The 16270-nt window shown below is 38.5% G+C and overlaps 2 protein-coding genes across 3 annotated transcripts; both read right to left on the bottom strand.

The window, feature by feature from the left end:
• Positions 1 to 615: 615 nt before the first annotated feature.
• On the bottom strand, positions 616 to 4510 carry LOC132080898 (parvalbumin beta-like). 2 transcript variants are annotated; one of them, XM_059484286.1, is made up of 5 exons: positions 4437 to 4510; positions 4031 to 4101; positions 3295 to 3427; positions 2453 to 2562; positions 616 to 1972 (listed from the first exon to the last, which is right to left on the bottom strand). In XM_059484286.1, exons 2-5 carry the CDS (start codon positions 4089 to 4091, stop codon positions 1947 to 1949), a joined length of 330 nt encoding a protein of 109 aa, XP_059340269.1. In that variant the 5' UTR covers positions 4092 to 4101; positions 4437 to 4510; the 3' UTR covers positions 616 to 1946. The 2 variants fall into 2 exon arrangements, with proteins under 2 accessions (XP_059340269.1, XP_059340270.1); XM_059484287.1 differs by having other exon boundaries at positions 2471 to 2562.
• Positions 4511 to 9785: 5275 nt separating this feature from the next.
• LOC132081075 (parvalbumin, thymic) lies at positions 9786 to 14796 on the bottom strand. The gene is made up of 5 exons (XM_059484595.1): positions 14724 to 14796; positions 12977 to 13044; positions 12064 to 12196; positions 11732 to 11841; positions 9786 to 10455 (listed from the first exon to the last, which is right to left on the bottom strand). The coding sequence occupies exons 2-5, from the start codon at positions 13035 to 13037 to the stop codon at positions 10430 to 10432; spliced, it is 330 nt and encodes a 109-aa protein (XP_059340578.1). The 5' UTR covers positions 13038 to 13044; positions 14724 to 14796; the 3' UTR covers positions 9786 to 10429.
• Between the last annotated feature and the right edge of the window lie 1474 nt (positions 14797 to 16270).

Raw genomic sequence — 16270 nt, 5'->3', positions numbered from 1 at the left:
AGGAGCTGCCTGCTATCTCAGAAGTTATCTGAGCTGTCTGTGCCCTTCTCTCTTATTTAGCCATTAATGTTGGTACAACGCTTGAAAAAGTCTGGGTGACCCATATTGCACAATGGAAACATAAAACTTGATATCTGCTGAGAAACAAAGCATTTTCTGACAATAATGAGAGCTTTTAGCCCTGCAGTCAGGCTGCAGTTATTAATTCTGCAAAATTCCCTTTTTTAATTGCTCTTCTGAGATGACATTGAAATAATGAATGTCAATTTGCTTGATGGATGATTCTTTTTTCACTCTTACAGAAAATTCTACAATATTAGGACCTGATTCATTCATTAGACTTAATGGAAATATATTTTTGGCTAATGTATAGAGCATGAACACATTATTGAGTATTCATTAAAGTCTTGTAGACTGCTTTAACTTTGTGTAATATGATGATTTCCACAACATTGTATTGATATCCTTCCTTTTCCATAATGTCTCATCATAAATATGTTGTGCATCAGAACCACAATAACATCAGCAGGCAATTTTGAAATTAAGGTTTTTGATTTGCAGATATTGAAATATCTTCTTGAATACCTCCAACAAATACATTGTGAGACAGTCATGCCAGTTTTTACAAGTTTATTGTCCAAGAATGACTTTTCAAGAGCTCCAAATTTTTTTCCACGAGTATGTAGGAGCAACTGTAGTGTTGGAAGTCTAATGTTTGGGATGGTTAAAGCCATCTAGATTTTTAAAAAGGCTGTTTGGCTATGTGTTTATTTTGGTCACATGTCTAAGACAAAACCCTGATACACTGTGGTGTTTCATTAGACACTATTAGCAATGAGTTCATTTTTGTAGCCCAGTTTGATTGCTCTGTGTGTTTATACTATGACAAAGTTGTGGTGACATCATCACACCCACACTTTTCAACCAGAACCCTAACCTAGGGCACAAAATGAACTTCAGTTAGTGAGAAACTACTCAGAATTTTTCATTATGTCTGTCTTGCTATTTCAATCTGTCTGTAAAGAAAAGAATTATTATTTTTTTAGCAATTTTTATAGCAATTTTTTATGATACTTTCCTTACAAACATTGATGCATTTTACACCCCTGTGAGATGTGGGCATTGTGTTATTCTCAGTGCTGAGAAGAAAAGCAGCAGAATGTTGATTATTTAGGCAACATTCCCCCATTTGCTCTTATGGAGCACTGGGACTGGTGTTTTTGAAGTGCTTTTTGCAGAAGTGGCAGGTGGGACACGGGAGTGTTATGGAATCATTCGAGCACACAGAGCACTGTTTTAGCTTCTCAGCAGTGGAACAATAGTGCCATCGGGTGGGCATGAAGGTGAGGGATTCCTGGGGGAATTTTGAATGTACTGCTGTTTCAGAAATCTAAATTAATCCTGGATCCAGTTGATCTTAAATTGATGACTTAATTAGTGCAAGCTTCTGCAATATACTTAGTCTCTGAAACACAATCACTTGCATAAAGAATGACAGAAAAACATATGGAATATTAAAATACCTCTTGATTGAATACCGCTGCCACTGGTTACCAGAAACAGGTTTTACACCTGGACATTTTATTATTTCTGGTTTTTATTACAACATATGCTAGCTATTTATGCAAATATTGAAAATTCAATGGCCCACAGAGATGTTTTCTATTTCTTCTCTTAATATTTATGCTTATAGCTTTAATGCCCTAAATTCAGATGTGAAGAGTGGATTCCAGTTCAGTCCCTCAGTGGCATACACCTGCTTAAAACACCTGGCAGTGTGGCTTAAGTAGTGCTTTTACCACTTCAGATGTTTTCCAGCAATATGAAACCACTTGCCAACAATTGTTCATGACCTTTCAGGGTACAAAATGTGTAAATAAATGGTAGGTTTGCAATAGGGAAGATTGTTTATGGCACATAGGTCTTGGTCTTTACTTGACTGCTGACTATGATTTGACCAGTGCTTGAAACTCTGTAAAAGAAGAAAAAAAGAATAATACAGTGGGACCTCTGTTTGTAATCACACAGCCCAAAATTTTCTCTCCTAATTTTTAGAGTTCAAATGGGAAACTAACACTGCTTCCCCTGATAAAAATTCCTTAAAGGCAGCACATTGTGTATTCCTGACACAGATAGATATTTAAGGCAAAGGAAGTGTTGCATTTAAGTGTCCCATTGTATCACTGTTCACTAGCAAAAAGCAGTGAAATTATAAACTGAATTTACTTCCATTCCTGAAAAAATCTCCATAGATGAGAAAAGGGACTGAGCACTTTAGCCAGGGGCAGAGTAGAGAGCTGTTTCTATGTCAGATCCTCTCTACAGCACAGCAGATCTGAGCACCTCAGCATCAGATCCACAACACGCAGTACATGGAGCAGGGCAGGTGCCTGGAGCTGCCTTTAGGAAGTCTCAGAGGCAGTTATTATCATTTTGACAAGGGCAGTCTTACCATCCACTCCAATTTTACCATCTCCATCACTGTCCCCTGCTGCCAGGAATGCCTTGGTCTCAGCATCAGTCAAAGCTCTGGCACTGGCTGAGAAATTCTTCAGGAAAAGTCTGGTAAAGGTGAGAGAGCAAATGAGAGAGACATTGTACTGAAAGTGTTCAGGGTTTGGGTTGGTAATAGCTGCAAAATTTCAAGCATGATTCAGTTCTTGAGAACTATTTAGATGGTAAAACTTCCTCTAACTTTGTTGAGAGTGAGGGTAAGGAAGTAAGAGGATGCTGCTTCACAGCCTAAAAAAAATCCTTGATGACATCTTGGTTGAATTGAATTAAAAAGACAAAATTAAATAATCCTCTGTAGTGGCAGGATTCATCTTCCCTCCCTTGTTATCTTCCTTCTTTCTCCAAAGATGCAGAGTCTTAGCAGGAGTTTCTCTAAGCTTACTTTTAACTTTAAAGTCTGATGAATGTGATCTGGAAGGTAGAATTCATGTGACAGAAAAAAGATGAGAGAAAAATGGCCCTTTGAATTCAGTCTGGTAAAAAAATCTTACAATAATAAAAAGCAGCTATAGCAGAACTGCTATTTTTATCTTCACAGCCTGACAGTTATTGCTACATGAAACAAGAATTTTCAGTGCTGTCAGAGTTTCCCCATTGTGATCCAGCCTTGACTTTGTTATTTGACTTGCAGCTCCTCCAGCACCAGCACTCACACACGGGTGCACAAACACATGATTGTCTCCCATCCAAAGGGGGAGGAGGAAAGGGAATATTTCTGATTTTATCATGCATTTTTAGTGATAAACCACAACCCTGTTGGTAACATTTTTATTTACTTACTTCAGTTCCTCTTCCTCAATAAAGCCACTCCTGTCCTGGTCAAGAATTCCAAAGACTTTGGCAACTTCGTCTTTGGACTTGGAGTTGAGACCCACTTTGACAAAAAAGGTTTTGTAATCAAATGAATCAGCAGCTGAAATAAGCAGATGGAAACAAGGAGAGATGAAAAAAAGTAGTCAAAAATCTGGAACAAAAAAAAAATAGCTTTTTGATCAAAAAGCAGCAAACTATTCTGCAGTACAGTGAGGGTAATTACAAATACCAAGTAACAGTCTTTGATTTTCCTGAGTTTATATCAGATAAATGGGATTTTTCCATCAACGATGTCTCACAACTAGGAAGGTAACGAAATAATGACTGTGGTCTTCAGCATGCAAGAGAAGACCCTTGTAACATAGATACTTCATTGAAAGACATGTTTGTAGAACTTGGTAGTAAATATTGGGCTTGTATTGAAATCAGCAGTAGTTTTATTATTATTATTATCTGAAAAAACAGAATTTCTGATGCAGGATTCAGCCTTTGGATTTTTTCATCCTTAAAATTGCTGCAATGCACAAATGATTGTGGGTATCTGTAGCTTGCTTGGCCAAGATTAAAGCTTGCATCTGTTCCATTACCTTGAGTCCTTTTTTTGGTTTTAGTAAGAGAGAATTTTCTGTTTCTATTGGGATTGGGACTTTGGGGTAGCAAGGACAAAGGAATTTGATAGCTAAACTTAAAACATAGATATTACCTTGACAGCTCTGCAGACCAGCAGCAATTTCAGCTTCTGTCAGGATACTGGAAAGAGCCATGCCAAGGATACTGCAAAATGAAAAATACTGTTGGGTAGAATTGGGTAGAATTGCCACTGCTCTGGGTCTCTGAGCTGTGCAGGTGCCCCGAGGTGAGCCCAGGTCCCAGGGCAGAGCAGATGAGCTGCCCTGCAGGTGCCAGCTGCTCCATCCTCATTTCAGACACACATTGTGCATCTGAGTCACTGGTATTTCCAGTTAAATCTTCAGGTGTACAAGCTGAGGACAAAGCCAAATGTATTTATAGAACTTCCTGGCATTTGGGCATCTTCGGTTATTTCCATGCGTTTTTTGTGTGAATTATTGTGATGTCTTCTTAAGTTCCAGAGGAAACATTGAACTCACCTGGCCACTTAGTTTTCCCCAACCAAGAACAGAAAATACTGTCAGGTAAAAAATCAGCAGAGTCCTGTTGACTTAATTCTTTTTCAAATGACATAGAGAAGGACTTATATAGAACTTAGTTAAGTCCTCTTGACCTTTTAGAGAAGTCCTGGAGGCACGTGATGGCTCAGATACCCCAGGGGATAAGTTACTGTGGCTGACAAGACCTGCTAGCTAATCAGATTGATATTTATATCCCAAAGGAATGTGCATGGTGCTTTAGACAATATGGAAGGTTTAGTGCCATACTAATTAAATCCTCTCAGCTTGATCATATTTTAGTGAAATGAATTTTTTAATGTATAAATGAAAAAATAAATATATTTTTAATTGTTTAACGACAGCTAGAAATTGACATCTTCAAAGTAGACTTTGACTTTTCAGGGCCCAATCCTGATATGAATTATCTATGAAACACTACCCTGCAGTTGCCCTAGTAGTCTTCAAAACATACTAATACTGATACATTTGTAATGGATATATCTGATATACAAGTACAAGCTCAAAGACAGAACTTCTTCAGCCCAAATTACTTTTAATAAGTTGTTATATAAGCTTTGGTTAGCTATAAAAGTCTCATCTTGACAGCATTTGCTCAGCAGTAATTAATTGCATGGTGCACATTTAAAATCATCCTAGTAACTGTGACCATTTACAAAATGAAGGTTGTCAGCTGCTCAGCAGGACACAGGAGAGTGGATCAGTTATGGCCAGGAGGGAAGCAGAGCAGTGAAATCAATGATATTTGCTTCTTCTTTGCTGCATTGAAAAGACAAACTTCTGTAAGGTCTCAAACAGCAGCTAAGCTCAAACTGCAGCTTTTCTCTTACTGAATATGAATTGGAACTCCCAGTCAGTAAACTCATGGAATTTATTGGGACTTAACGGCCTTGAGAATAATTAAAATAGGCCAGGGGTGTAAAAAGCCATTGAGAGAACATTTCACACTCACACATACATAAGCATGGCTGGAGTATTGCTTAGGTTTAAATAACATTTGAGTGACAAGAAAATTTATAACAAAGCCTGTTCTCTAATCACTATAACATAAAGCTGCTGTCTTTCAAAAATTAGGTACATGAAAATAAATACAAAACCTCATCTACCTCAGTTCCCCTTGATTTCTTCCAGAGAGGAATTTTTAAGAGAAACATTGACTATGTTAATTCCAAACTCATGCAGTGTGGTAAATTGAAAATTGTGAAAACTAACTTTTTGATATAAGATCAACTGAACAAGTTACTTTTAAAGGCATTTTATCCTGAACGGGTGGAAATATAAATTAAATAATTCAATTTTCCCATTGGGAATCTAGCTGTGCCTTTGGGTTGGGTACCTAGGAAATAATCAAGAGCATGGCCAGGGATCAGAGAAAATCTGATAATTGTATGGGAATTAATTAATGAGTAATCCTTTTGAGGAGCCCATACTGATATTACAAAGCATTTATTATGAAGAGTTTTGGAGTATTTCTGTGGCAAACCAGCACTTGCCCGAAGGTGGCACCAAAGACAGGCAAGTCCAGCCCTGACAGCTCTATGGAACTGAGGGTGAGGAAAAACCGAGGACCAGGATGAGAACAGGGTAACAGGAGGGTGTTCATCAGAGGGAGAGAGAAGAGGGAACAGGTATTTATAAGAAAAAAATCTAGCCTAGGAAATCACTTGAAAGAACAGGAATATAAACAAACTAGACTGATAAATCCGAAATAATTCCTGAGGATTCTCCCTTCATGATGATTTAGAAGAACGTGTTACTTCATCTGCCTAACAAAATCAGGGTTTACTGTTTATTTTTATGTTGGCTAAATTTTACTGTCCATTATGGATATCATTACAAATATAAAATAAAATTGTTCTGGAAGCCTGGGAGCTAAAGCAGGAAGTCAGTGTCTAGGAAATACAGCTGATCAATACGTCATTGTGATGGAACTGATGTGATTCCTGTTGAGTCAAATATTTGTATATTCTACTTGGACAGAAGTTCCCTTTGAATTTAGGGTCAATAATTTGTAACTGCAGGGAAAGGCATTGTCCAAGGGTATCTTCTTTTTCTATTGTAACTGGAATGGTGATCTGTTTTTCTCTTCTGAAGCTTGATAAATAAGACTGATTTTCTTGTTTCCACAAGTGTAGGACATGCTGACAAACAAAAGTTCTGGAGTAGCCATATCTCAGCTGCTGATGAGCTCTATAGATATTTGTGCAGAAAGTTGACCACAAAGGCCAGACCAATATAATGGTATCTTTCTGTGCTTATGATCAAAACTAATGGGGAAATTTGGTTTCATAAAATGTGAACACTTTAGGTCATGCTCCCCAGTATCCTCTTATTAAAATGTTTTATAATATGTGAAAAATTGAGCATGAAAATTTTAGGTATGTGTCTGTTCAGGGATTTAATCAAGATGTGTCTATTTCAGTAACTCATTCCAGGAAATTAATCCAGCCTTGGCCCCCTCTGCCCACACTGTTTGTGTGAAGAGTTCCAGGCACCTCTGATGATGCTGCATCAAAGATTTTCCACATGGGCTGGCTGCTAACTCAAAGAAGAAACTGTACCAGCCTATGTGTGCAATGAATGTTCTGACATCCCCTTGCCCTTTCTGTGCTCTCTACTTGTTAGAAGATGACTGAAATTTCAAGCAGTTGGAGAGCTGAAATTGAATCTCAGGTTTACAAATGGCTTTTGGATTGGGATTTCCAAAGGAACATGAAGTTAGGGGGCAGCCAGCTTCCACTAAACAGCAGGAGGTTTTATCTCATGCATGGTTCTGCTCTTCTTTCAGGGCAACTCAAAATTTTTGTTTAAGAGAGATGGTGAATTCAGTGGCTGGAGCACTAGGGTGGGTTTGGGATCGTGACCCTGGCCCTCTGTATCCTTTTTCCAGGAGCTCATGTAGGACTGTAGATTTCTTTGTGCTTTGCTCCTGCTTAAAGGGATCATGGCACATCTTTATTTCTTAAGAAGTATAGGGAGGATTAGAGATTAAACTGCTCCCACAGGATGAGCAAGGGACAGAAATGTCTGAGAACTCAGAGTCCTAGTGGAGTTCAGATCTACCACTCACAGTTTGGGTTGCTCTTTAATTGCCTTAAGTGAAGGTAAAACACACAAACCACGTTTCCTTTATGCTGGGAACTGTGAAGCAGTTTTATACTGAGTATTGTTATAGTGAGTAGGATGGTCCTACTCTGAACATGAGAGCAGGTGATCAATGTGAAAATACCAGGGGTTGCTAGATTCTTTCTGATTTGATGTAGCATAAACCATTTCTAACAGAATTTTAGTTTTTAACTGTGTACTCAGCAGTGTTTTATTTATTTAATTCATTCATAGCAGCTTAATGCAGAGGATTCAATCCTTATTTATCAGATTGACCAGGGAGGTTATAGAACCTGTATCCCTCATGATACTCAAACTCATCTTAGTCCTTCCATCCCTCCCTTCTGAGGGAGTGACTGGACCAGAGAACTCCAGACCTTTCCATCAGGAATTACTCTCTGGTTCTGTACCTTAATTATGGTAACGTTGTGATACCAACCATGTGTCTCTTTGGTACTTCAGTTGGCATTCACATAGACATCCTGCAATTGAAGTTTTTCTCTAGCATGATTGCATTGTCAAATTCACAGAACACTCCATGATGTTCCATAAAAAACTGAAAGCTGCCACTGACTTAAGTTAATTAAAATGAACCTTGCCAGAAAACATCACATTTTTTGAATTTGTTTCCTTTAGTTGAAAAATGCTCTTTTCTAATTTGGTTGAAATGTGGATCTAAAATATGGATCCTAATGCCAAAAGAAACCTTAATAGAGAGTAGGTGGTATTTTTGCTGAAGCCTACAGGTTTTTTTTTTAATTGGGGACTTCTTGGATTTTTATTATAATTCCTTCAAATGAAATGGCTGGATAATTTTAATAATATTTAAAACACATCTTCTTGCCACTATTTAAAAAGAATGGATTTTCTTATAAGCATAGGTGAAGTTGCAGCACACACAAGGATTTCCTGACTCTTGAGAGTGTTTCATTCCCTTGTGGCAGCACTAGGCAGTGATGTGCAGTTGTTCAGCATCTCTGAAATACAGGATGGGCCACTGAGCAGTCTTGCATTTCTTGCATTCCACATGAGAGTCTCAGAGGTGCAAGGAATGCAGTGTCAGGTCTGTCACTTCTGGTACTGTGTGTGCCATCTGCTCATACAGTGAAGGATAGTTTAGTGATCAGCAGTGTGAAGACCCAATGTATATATTGCATCTGGGTATTGCTGCACATCTAGGTTGCCCCAGGTTTTTTCTTCAACAGGGAAATAATTAAGGTAAAAGGAGCCAGTCTCATCATTATGCAAAATATTTCAGTGCTGCAATTAACAGCAGCTATAATTTAAGCCCAGATTTAACATCAAAGGCAGTGGGGATAGAATTAGGATTTATATTCATTATAATTCTGCCAAGGCTTCAGTGAGTCTGATTGCTAGAATTCCTCTTTTGCATTTACCATCTTAAATCGGTCGACCGACTCTCTTACATGCCTGGGAATGAGGGAGCTGTGCTTGCCTCACATAATCATCTTGCAATTCATGGAAATGCCAACACTGGCTGTTACATAAAAGTTCCAAAGGCTTTGTTTCTGCTCTTCTTCAAAACAGCTGCCAAATCATAATTATCATTCAGTTTTAGTGAAGAGCAATAAAACTACAGTCTGCTTGTGAGCTGGAGCCACAGCATGGGACATGGGGAAGGAAACAGCTAAATCAGGGTGGGGAAATTTCTGACACACTCAGCCAGACATGCACATCTACTCAGCCTGCTGATGTCTGCATTTAGAACATTATTTACTTTGTCCATTGATGAAGACAATGCTATAATCAACTCTAAATCCTGTAAGACACTTCTCAAAGGGAAGACTAGTTCTTAGTTTTCAGACTGAAGAAAACTGCTGATATTACGGAACATATAGATAATATTTCATATAATAAATGAAAGACTTGAGAAATGGCCATTATTTAACAATGTAAGAGCTTTAGGATAACCAAACAGCAAGATTTGCTGTAGTTTCATCCACAGGAAATGCAGAAATTCACAGATGAGGCAAATATTTTGTTTTGTACATGTTAAGAGACAATAAGCAACAGGCTCATGATTCATGGAAAAACCTCCAGGCCTGTGGCCCAGATTGTCAGGGGACCATGACTTGTGACAGTGTCAGAGTAGGATTAGACCCTTCTCCTCTATCTCACAGCTGCCTTAGATTTCATGAAAGATAAATCTTCTTAAGGGAGAGACACATTTTAGGCCATAAACACTTTCTGGTGATACGATTACGCTGTGGTCTACTACTTTATTTTGGAAAATTACCCACAAACTTATTCTGTGCTTTGAGCTAGGTGTGAACTCTTCTGAAACGTCTCAATTTTTTCTTGTATTCTCAGGGTTGGGACTTAATATGAATTATTTTTAGCTATCTTTTCAGCATTGCTTTTCCTCAAGTATCAGAGAATTAATCAGAAAAAACCTCAATTAAATCAGTACAATTAAGCCTGAGAAGATATGATAGGGTTTAAGATCATCAAAACTTTGTCTGGTGAGTCAGCATGCTCAAGTGTGAGGATGGAGAACCTAAATAAAATTTTTAAAAGCAGCTTTTTCTCCCGAGGGTCTTTTTGTTTAGTTGATTTTTTAATTGTCTTCTCCCCTCTCCCAGCCACAATTTCAACATTATCAGTGGTGGAAAATCACAAAGTGCCTTCTTTACAATGGAAATGTAACAATGCCATGTGACCAAAACATTGCAAGGTTTCTCAGCAATCAGGTGTGTGAACTTCATGTGTGGGGAACTGTTAATGCCTGGAACAATATAAAAATGTACAAACACATGCTGAGTGCGAAGTGCTTGCTGGACGAGGTAATTGGCAGAGTCAGTCCAAGGTTGCCTTTGGTCTAATGCTGTTTATGCCTTCACCAGAGACTGGAATTCTGTCAAGGAAGAAAGTGAAAAAAGCAGGGAATAAAACTTGTTGAAAGTAGTTCTTTGACATCTTTAAAAAGATAGATAAAAATGACTAAAACTCCTAGGCATGGAGGGCTCCCAAAGTTATTATAACACTGCACAAGCTACTGCTAAACTGAGATTCTGGGGGCGTAACAGATTTTTCACTCCTTAAAAAGAGTAAGTGCAGGGAGGAGGAGTGTGTCTGTAAATTTGTATTTGTGGGAAATCCTGACTTAAAGGTAAACTATCTTTACCCCATTACAAACTCTGATAATAGCCAAGGAAGAGGAGCCTGTAGCTCTCAGTGAGAGTTTTTGTTATTCCAAATAGAAAATATCTGTAGTGAAGTAATTCCAGAACGGGAGATTCAATGGTTAAGGGCCAAGATCTGCAAATTACAATGCCCTATTTGGGGCTCATAAACAGAAGCTGCTAAAGCTGCTGCTAAAGCAAATTCCTCCAACAGTGTATCTCTCTCTCCTCCCAAATCTGGCTAAGATTAGCACGTGTGTCTGTTGGAGTTATTGCCACCTGTCCTAGTTCAGCTGAGACAGCCCTGTTTTCAGTGACTTCATCTCTAATACATGATGCATAATGTCCTATTTTTCTGTGCTGCAGTTTCTAAAAGAAATATCCTGACTAGTTCACATCATCCCTGTGAGGTTTTCTTCAGGAATTTGATTGAGTTTCTCAGAGGAAACTGTCCAGTGACATGTTAACTTATCAGATAATTTTCCAGCAGAAAATCCTGTGCTGCACTGCTGTAGTTGCAGCCTTGAGAAACAATACCAGTCATATTTTACATTAGTGCATTAAGCACCCAGTAATAGTGGCCAGTGTTTGATAGGAGACAAAGAAATAAGTTTTTTTTGTCAGACGTGTTTAAAAATGGAACTGTTGTATGGCCAGAAGTGCAGAACATCTACTGCTGTAATAGAAAATCAGAGACTTTCAGGTGTTCTGAATCTTTTAAGAATCTGACACATTGAGTCTATGGGTCAGAAACACTGCAGAATTAACCCTAAAGCTGTTATCATTGATTGGAAGACCAGACTTTACACTGGGCTTAAATATTCTGTTGCTACGACAGAGATCAAATAGGAATAAAGCTGTGAAAATAAAAGAATATTTGCTCATACAAAAATTGTGGCAGAAAGTGTTAGGCCAAAGTACTCGTGTGTATTCTTCATGCCCCAGTTTAAATGCAGCCTGAAATGTGTGCATTTTAAACCACAAAATTTATCAATTTTCCAGTCTTACCTTCAACTCCAATTTTGCCATCACCATCGGTGTCCCCTGCAGCCAGGAAAGCCTTGGTCTCTGCCGAGGTGAGGGCTCTGGCGTTTGAGGAGAAATTCTTCAGGAACAGCCTGAAATATAACAGGGTGCTGTGCTTGAGTTTTCCTCTCTGAAACATCCCATAAGGTAATGTCTGCTCTTATTATCTGAGGGAATCCACACAAGATTCAAGAAACTACCAGAATTTGTGTTTTATTTTTAAAATAACATCAAGAGTTTCTTCAAGGACACCAAACAAGTTCTAAGGTTTTTGTTTGTTGTTTAAAGAAATAGAGCAGCTGAACAGTACTTACTGCAGCTCCTCCTCTTCAATGAAACCACTCTTGTCCTGATCAAGAATTCCAAAAACTTTCTTTATCTGATCAGGAGTTTTGCTGGATAAACCAACCATGGAGAAGAAAGACTTGTAGTTGAAGGAATCATCAGCTGGAAGAAACAGAAGTTGTTAAATATTCTCCTTTGAAGTTGCTACTACTGTGTGTATTCCTTGTGAATATGTATGTCTTTTTTAAAGCATCAGCCTGCTCTCTTTCTCTTGTTCCCTGGTGTAGCAAAAGAGAAGATACAGTGGATAATAATTTCCCTTTTTAATCACTCTGTGCCCGTGGTCATGTTTCCTTTCAGCCAGTTTGAAGTTTTCTGCTACAATGCACATTCCGCTAAATCAGGATTTATGCAATGTGTCACATGCAATTAATAATAAATATTGAGAAGGTGCTGCTGTGACTTACAAACAACTCCTGTAATTCTTCATTAATTTTCACAGAGTTCTTACTTAGGTGAAGAATTTGATAGAAGAGTAAGTAATTCACAGACAAACCAGATCTTTGAGTATTTGGAAAATTGACTTGGTCTTACTGAACAGTTCTTAAGAGAAGTGAAACTGATAATTGCTTCACAAATTACACTCTCATTCTGCGAGCTGAGGCTTTCTCTGAAATTTTGAAGGACAAGGCCAACTTTAAATTTAAGTCTTTAACAGGTTTAGACACTGACAGCTTAGTGTGAAGGCAGCCCTAACTGAAATGGTGATTATTTAATTGCTGTTCACCACTTGTGAGACCTTTTGAATTTAAGGGACTATACTGTAATGCAGCTTAGAAAGAGATCTCACAGGGAAGGAATCTGAGGGGAAAATGATAGGCATGTCATCTTAAGACATAAAAATGATATGCATCTTCTGTCTGCAGAGCAACCATTCCTTACCCTGGCAGCTGGAGAGAGCAGATTCAATATCTTTAGCAGAGAGGATGTCAGTGATGGCCATTGTTGAACTGTAAAATAAATTAAATGTGAGCTACTTAGTCATTAAAATGACTTCTCTCCTACTTTCATGGCTCTATTTGAAGTTCAGCAGTGACAGTGTGTGATAGGGGAGACATTATTCATCTGATGGCAAGTGGAGCAGGCTGTAACAGATGTCTGGAGCAGGTGCCTCCACTGAAAGCTGGGAATGAGGGAGGAATTCTGCACGCGGGAGCGTGGGGCTTCCGAGGATCTGCTGCACTGGGAGAGCACATCCAGGGTGTCCAGCACCACACAACTTCATGGCTTCTGTGTGGGTTTTCCTGGAGGTGGATTATTACTCAGTAAAACCCAGAGGGTATTTACAGCACACATGAGAGATAGGGCTGGTGTGTCCCCTAGAACTGTACCTGGAGTAAAAGGAATGTGAAAAATCTGGTGTTATTATCAATAGATGTAGTGATCTTCACAAAGAATGAAAATATTAGTGTAGAATTAGTAATAGTAATTTTACTCATGTAAATTTGGAGACTAAGTTCCTCTCCTGTTTAGTTACAATGATAAATGTGTCTTGCTGGGCTACTGCACCAGTGAAATATTACATTTCATGAGAGCTTTGTAAAAACGTTTTTGTCAGTATTTTCTGAGGTCTTTTTCTTTTTGCATTCCATATAAGTTATAATAAACCTCATTTTTGCCCAGATTTTGGCATTTCAGTAGATTGTTGTCTTTAGAACAGAAGTATCATGACTTAATATTCATTCTTAGTAAAGTGGAGGAGGTGTTTTTTTCTGACACAGCGGCTTTTCATGTGAGAAAAATACTCTGTCCCATTCAGCCACCAACAGCTGCAATAGTTTGCCAGTGCAATGTGTATCATGTAACAAAATGCTATAACGCTTGAATTTCTAATCAATTTTTAGTGAATTGATGCAGTTACAGTTTGGTAAACTGTACACACCAGTGCAGACAGGTTACAGTTTAAAACTTGCAACATTACTCTTAATTCATGTTAGTGAAGGAAAGGGACTAAGGCATAGAAAAGTTATTCTTGAAAGCCAGAAGAGAATAGAAATATATTTTCATTAATCCCTAACTGGTCTTCAGCAACATCATTCTTCCTGTCTAAGCACGGACTGAGAAGGAATCAACTAGTGATACCCATTTATAGTCTGTGCACTGGTTTGAGATCTAAACACAGGTTTAAACTTTCTCTAAAATATGAAATGGCTGCCTCTGTACCTGTTGGTTTGCAGCAGAAGAAATTGTCAATCATTTTAGTTCCTTTCTGAATATCTCTGAAATGGTTAAGAAAGTGATGGCACACGTTCCCACTGATGGCAATGGATCCTTCCCCAGCTCAGGCAGCTGGGTTACTTTTCTTTTACTGCTGAATTATTTTGTCCCAGTGGGTTCTTGTGCAAAATACTTCCCCCTCTCAGCATTAGGCAATGTAACTTTGAGCTCATCTGTTCACCTAATTCTCACTGCTGACAGGATTAAAAAGGGGAAGAGTTGAAGGAAAACCTAAAAATCACAGCATTTTTGACAAGGGACATCGTTCCTGTCTGTTCCATCCTCTAATCCAAATTCTGATTCTATTCTATATTAGCTTGTAAAGATACAGCATCCTGGAAGCTGAGATAAGAATAGATACTTTAGTTTTGCTTTTGTGTTTCTTTGAAAGCAGAAGATGTAATCAGCTTACCTTTGTGGTCTTCTTGACTGGGTAAGGAAGCAGTCAGGTTGGGAGGAAGGTACTTGCAGTGTGTCTCCAGCAGAGCTGAGCTTGCATATATATACTTTAAGTTGTATACCATATACAGATTTTAGATTTCAGCGTCACGAAGGGGGAATGGTGTCAAATGAACTTGCCTAACTAATCATCTTGCACTATTTTTATCTCAAGAGAATACATATGATATTTGCAAACGAAACAAGATAAGTGGCCAGATAGGCAAAAAGAACAGAGTCATGTCAAATTTCCTCTGATTTAAGCAGAAAACACCAGCTTCTTCATGTGATGTAGGGCAAGACAAAAGTCCCCACTATCTGATATGCTTGATCTGAAGAGTCAGATGAAATGAAGCACAATAACTTCTGAAGAAGTGTCTTTAATGACTGTTTAAAAGCAATAACTTATCTTACCTGTAGACACTCTCCGTGATAGAATTTCATCATTGGAGCACTAAACAAAAAGAAAAAAAATTAAAAGTATCCTTTTAACTGTTCAGGTATTGTTTGCATAGCAAACCAATCAGGGAAAATAATAGCCATGTTATCTCCAGAATATCTGATCTGTTGTTGTTTGGAAAAAAAACCACACAGTGAATTTGTTGCTATAGGAGGTAAAATAATATTATGTCAATCCATCAGAACAGTTGGTTGGGGGAGGGTATTTCATCTGCTCTGTTTCCAGAGAAAATCTTACAATTCTGCAAGATTCTGACAACCTGTTTAGTTGGGTATGTATGAAGTAAAGGGGTTGTGATCTGCCCAGCTGTCTCTGAGACAAAAGCCCCTGAGCCCTACATGAAAGATCGATCTTTGCTTTCAGAATAGAGAGGAAAATTTCAATAGCAACATCATCGCTGTAGCAATTTCTGAAGAGTGTCTTTTCCCTTTTCAGCCTGTCTAGAATCCCTTTCAGCGGAGTGATTATTTTCTAGAGTTGTTTGGCCAGTGCTGTTGCCCAGTGTTCCTTTGTGCTAGTTACTTTTTTCATGGATATTATGTGATCATCTCAATTTTCTTCCATGAACGTTGTAGCCTAGCTGGGTGAGGAGCCTGTCAGCTTGGATCTCACTTGTGCCTTGAGGTAGCAGGACAGTGAAAGACAAGTCATATGGATGACAGCACAAGGTGTCATTATGGCCAGGATTAAGGGATGGCAAGGGATGACAGTGCAAGGGGCATCACAGCTTGAGGTGGTGGCACAGTAAGTGATGGTGCAGAGACTGTCCTAATGTCAGAGAGAGCATCAAGGCATCTTTTTTCCAAAGCATTTCCCTCTAAGATGGAAGACAAACTCAATCAGTCACTGAAGCCAGTCACTAATAAATCAGGGTACCAGACAGAAAAGTGACAAATGGAGAGTACCTACTGAACCTTAGTGCATCCAGCAATGGCAGCAGCTGATCAAAAGGCAACAAAAGACCATTGCAAAAGATCCTCTCTGTGGAGGAGGTGCTATTTCATTTGCAGTATATAAATGTAAGAAAAAATACTGCTACAAGTTTTTTTTTTTCTTATTAA

Source organism: Ammospiza nelsoni, chromosome 17, assembly GCF_027579445.1.
Source record: "Ammospiza nelsoni isolate bAmmNel1 chromosome 17, bAmmNel1.pri, whole genome shotgun sequence".
NCBI lineage: Eukaryota > Metazoa > Chordata > Aves > Passeriformes > Passerellidae > Ammospiza > Ammospiza nelsoni.
The sequence above is the reverse complement of the archived record's forward strand: the minus strand, read 5'-3'. Positions and strand labels throughout refer to the sequence as shown.

Excerpts from the sequence above, each read along its gene's own strand:
- LOC132080898 (XM_059484286.1), bottom strand. The coding sequence starts at position 4,091 with ATGGCTCTTTCCAGTATCCTGACAGAAGCTGAAATTGCTGCTGGTCTG. Across the intron at positions 3,428-4,030 it reads TGGTCTGCAGAGCTGTCAAG|CTGCTGATTCATTTGATTAC; the intron begins GTAATATCTATG and ends TGCTTATTTCAG. Across the intron at positions 2,563-3,294 it reads ATTGAGGAAGAGGAACTGAA|ACTTTTCCTGAAGAATTTCT; the intron begins GTAAGTAAATAA and ends CACCTTTACCAG.
- LOC132081075 (XM_059484595.1), bottom strand. The coding sequence starts at position 13,037 with ATGGCCATCACTGACATCCTCTCTGCTAAAGATATTGAATCTGCTCTC. Across the intron at positions 12,197-12,976 it reads TGCTCTCTCCAGCTGCCAGG|CTGATGATTCCTTCAACTAC; the intron begins GTAAGGAATGGT and ends TGTTTCTTCCAG. Across the intron at positions 10,456-11,731 it reads TGGCAAAATTGGAGTTGAAG|AATTCCAGTCTCTGGTGAAG; the intron begins GTAAGACTGGAA and ends CTTCCTTGACAG.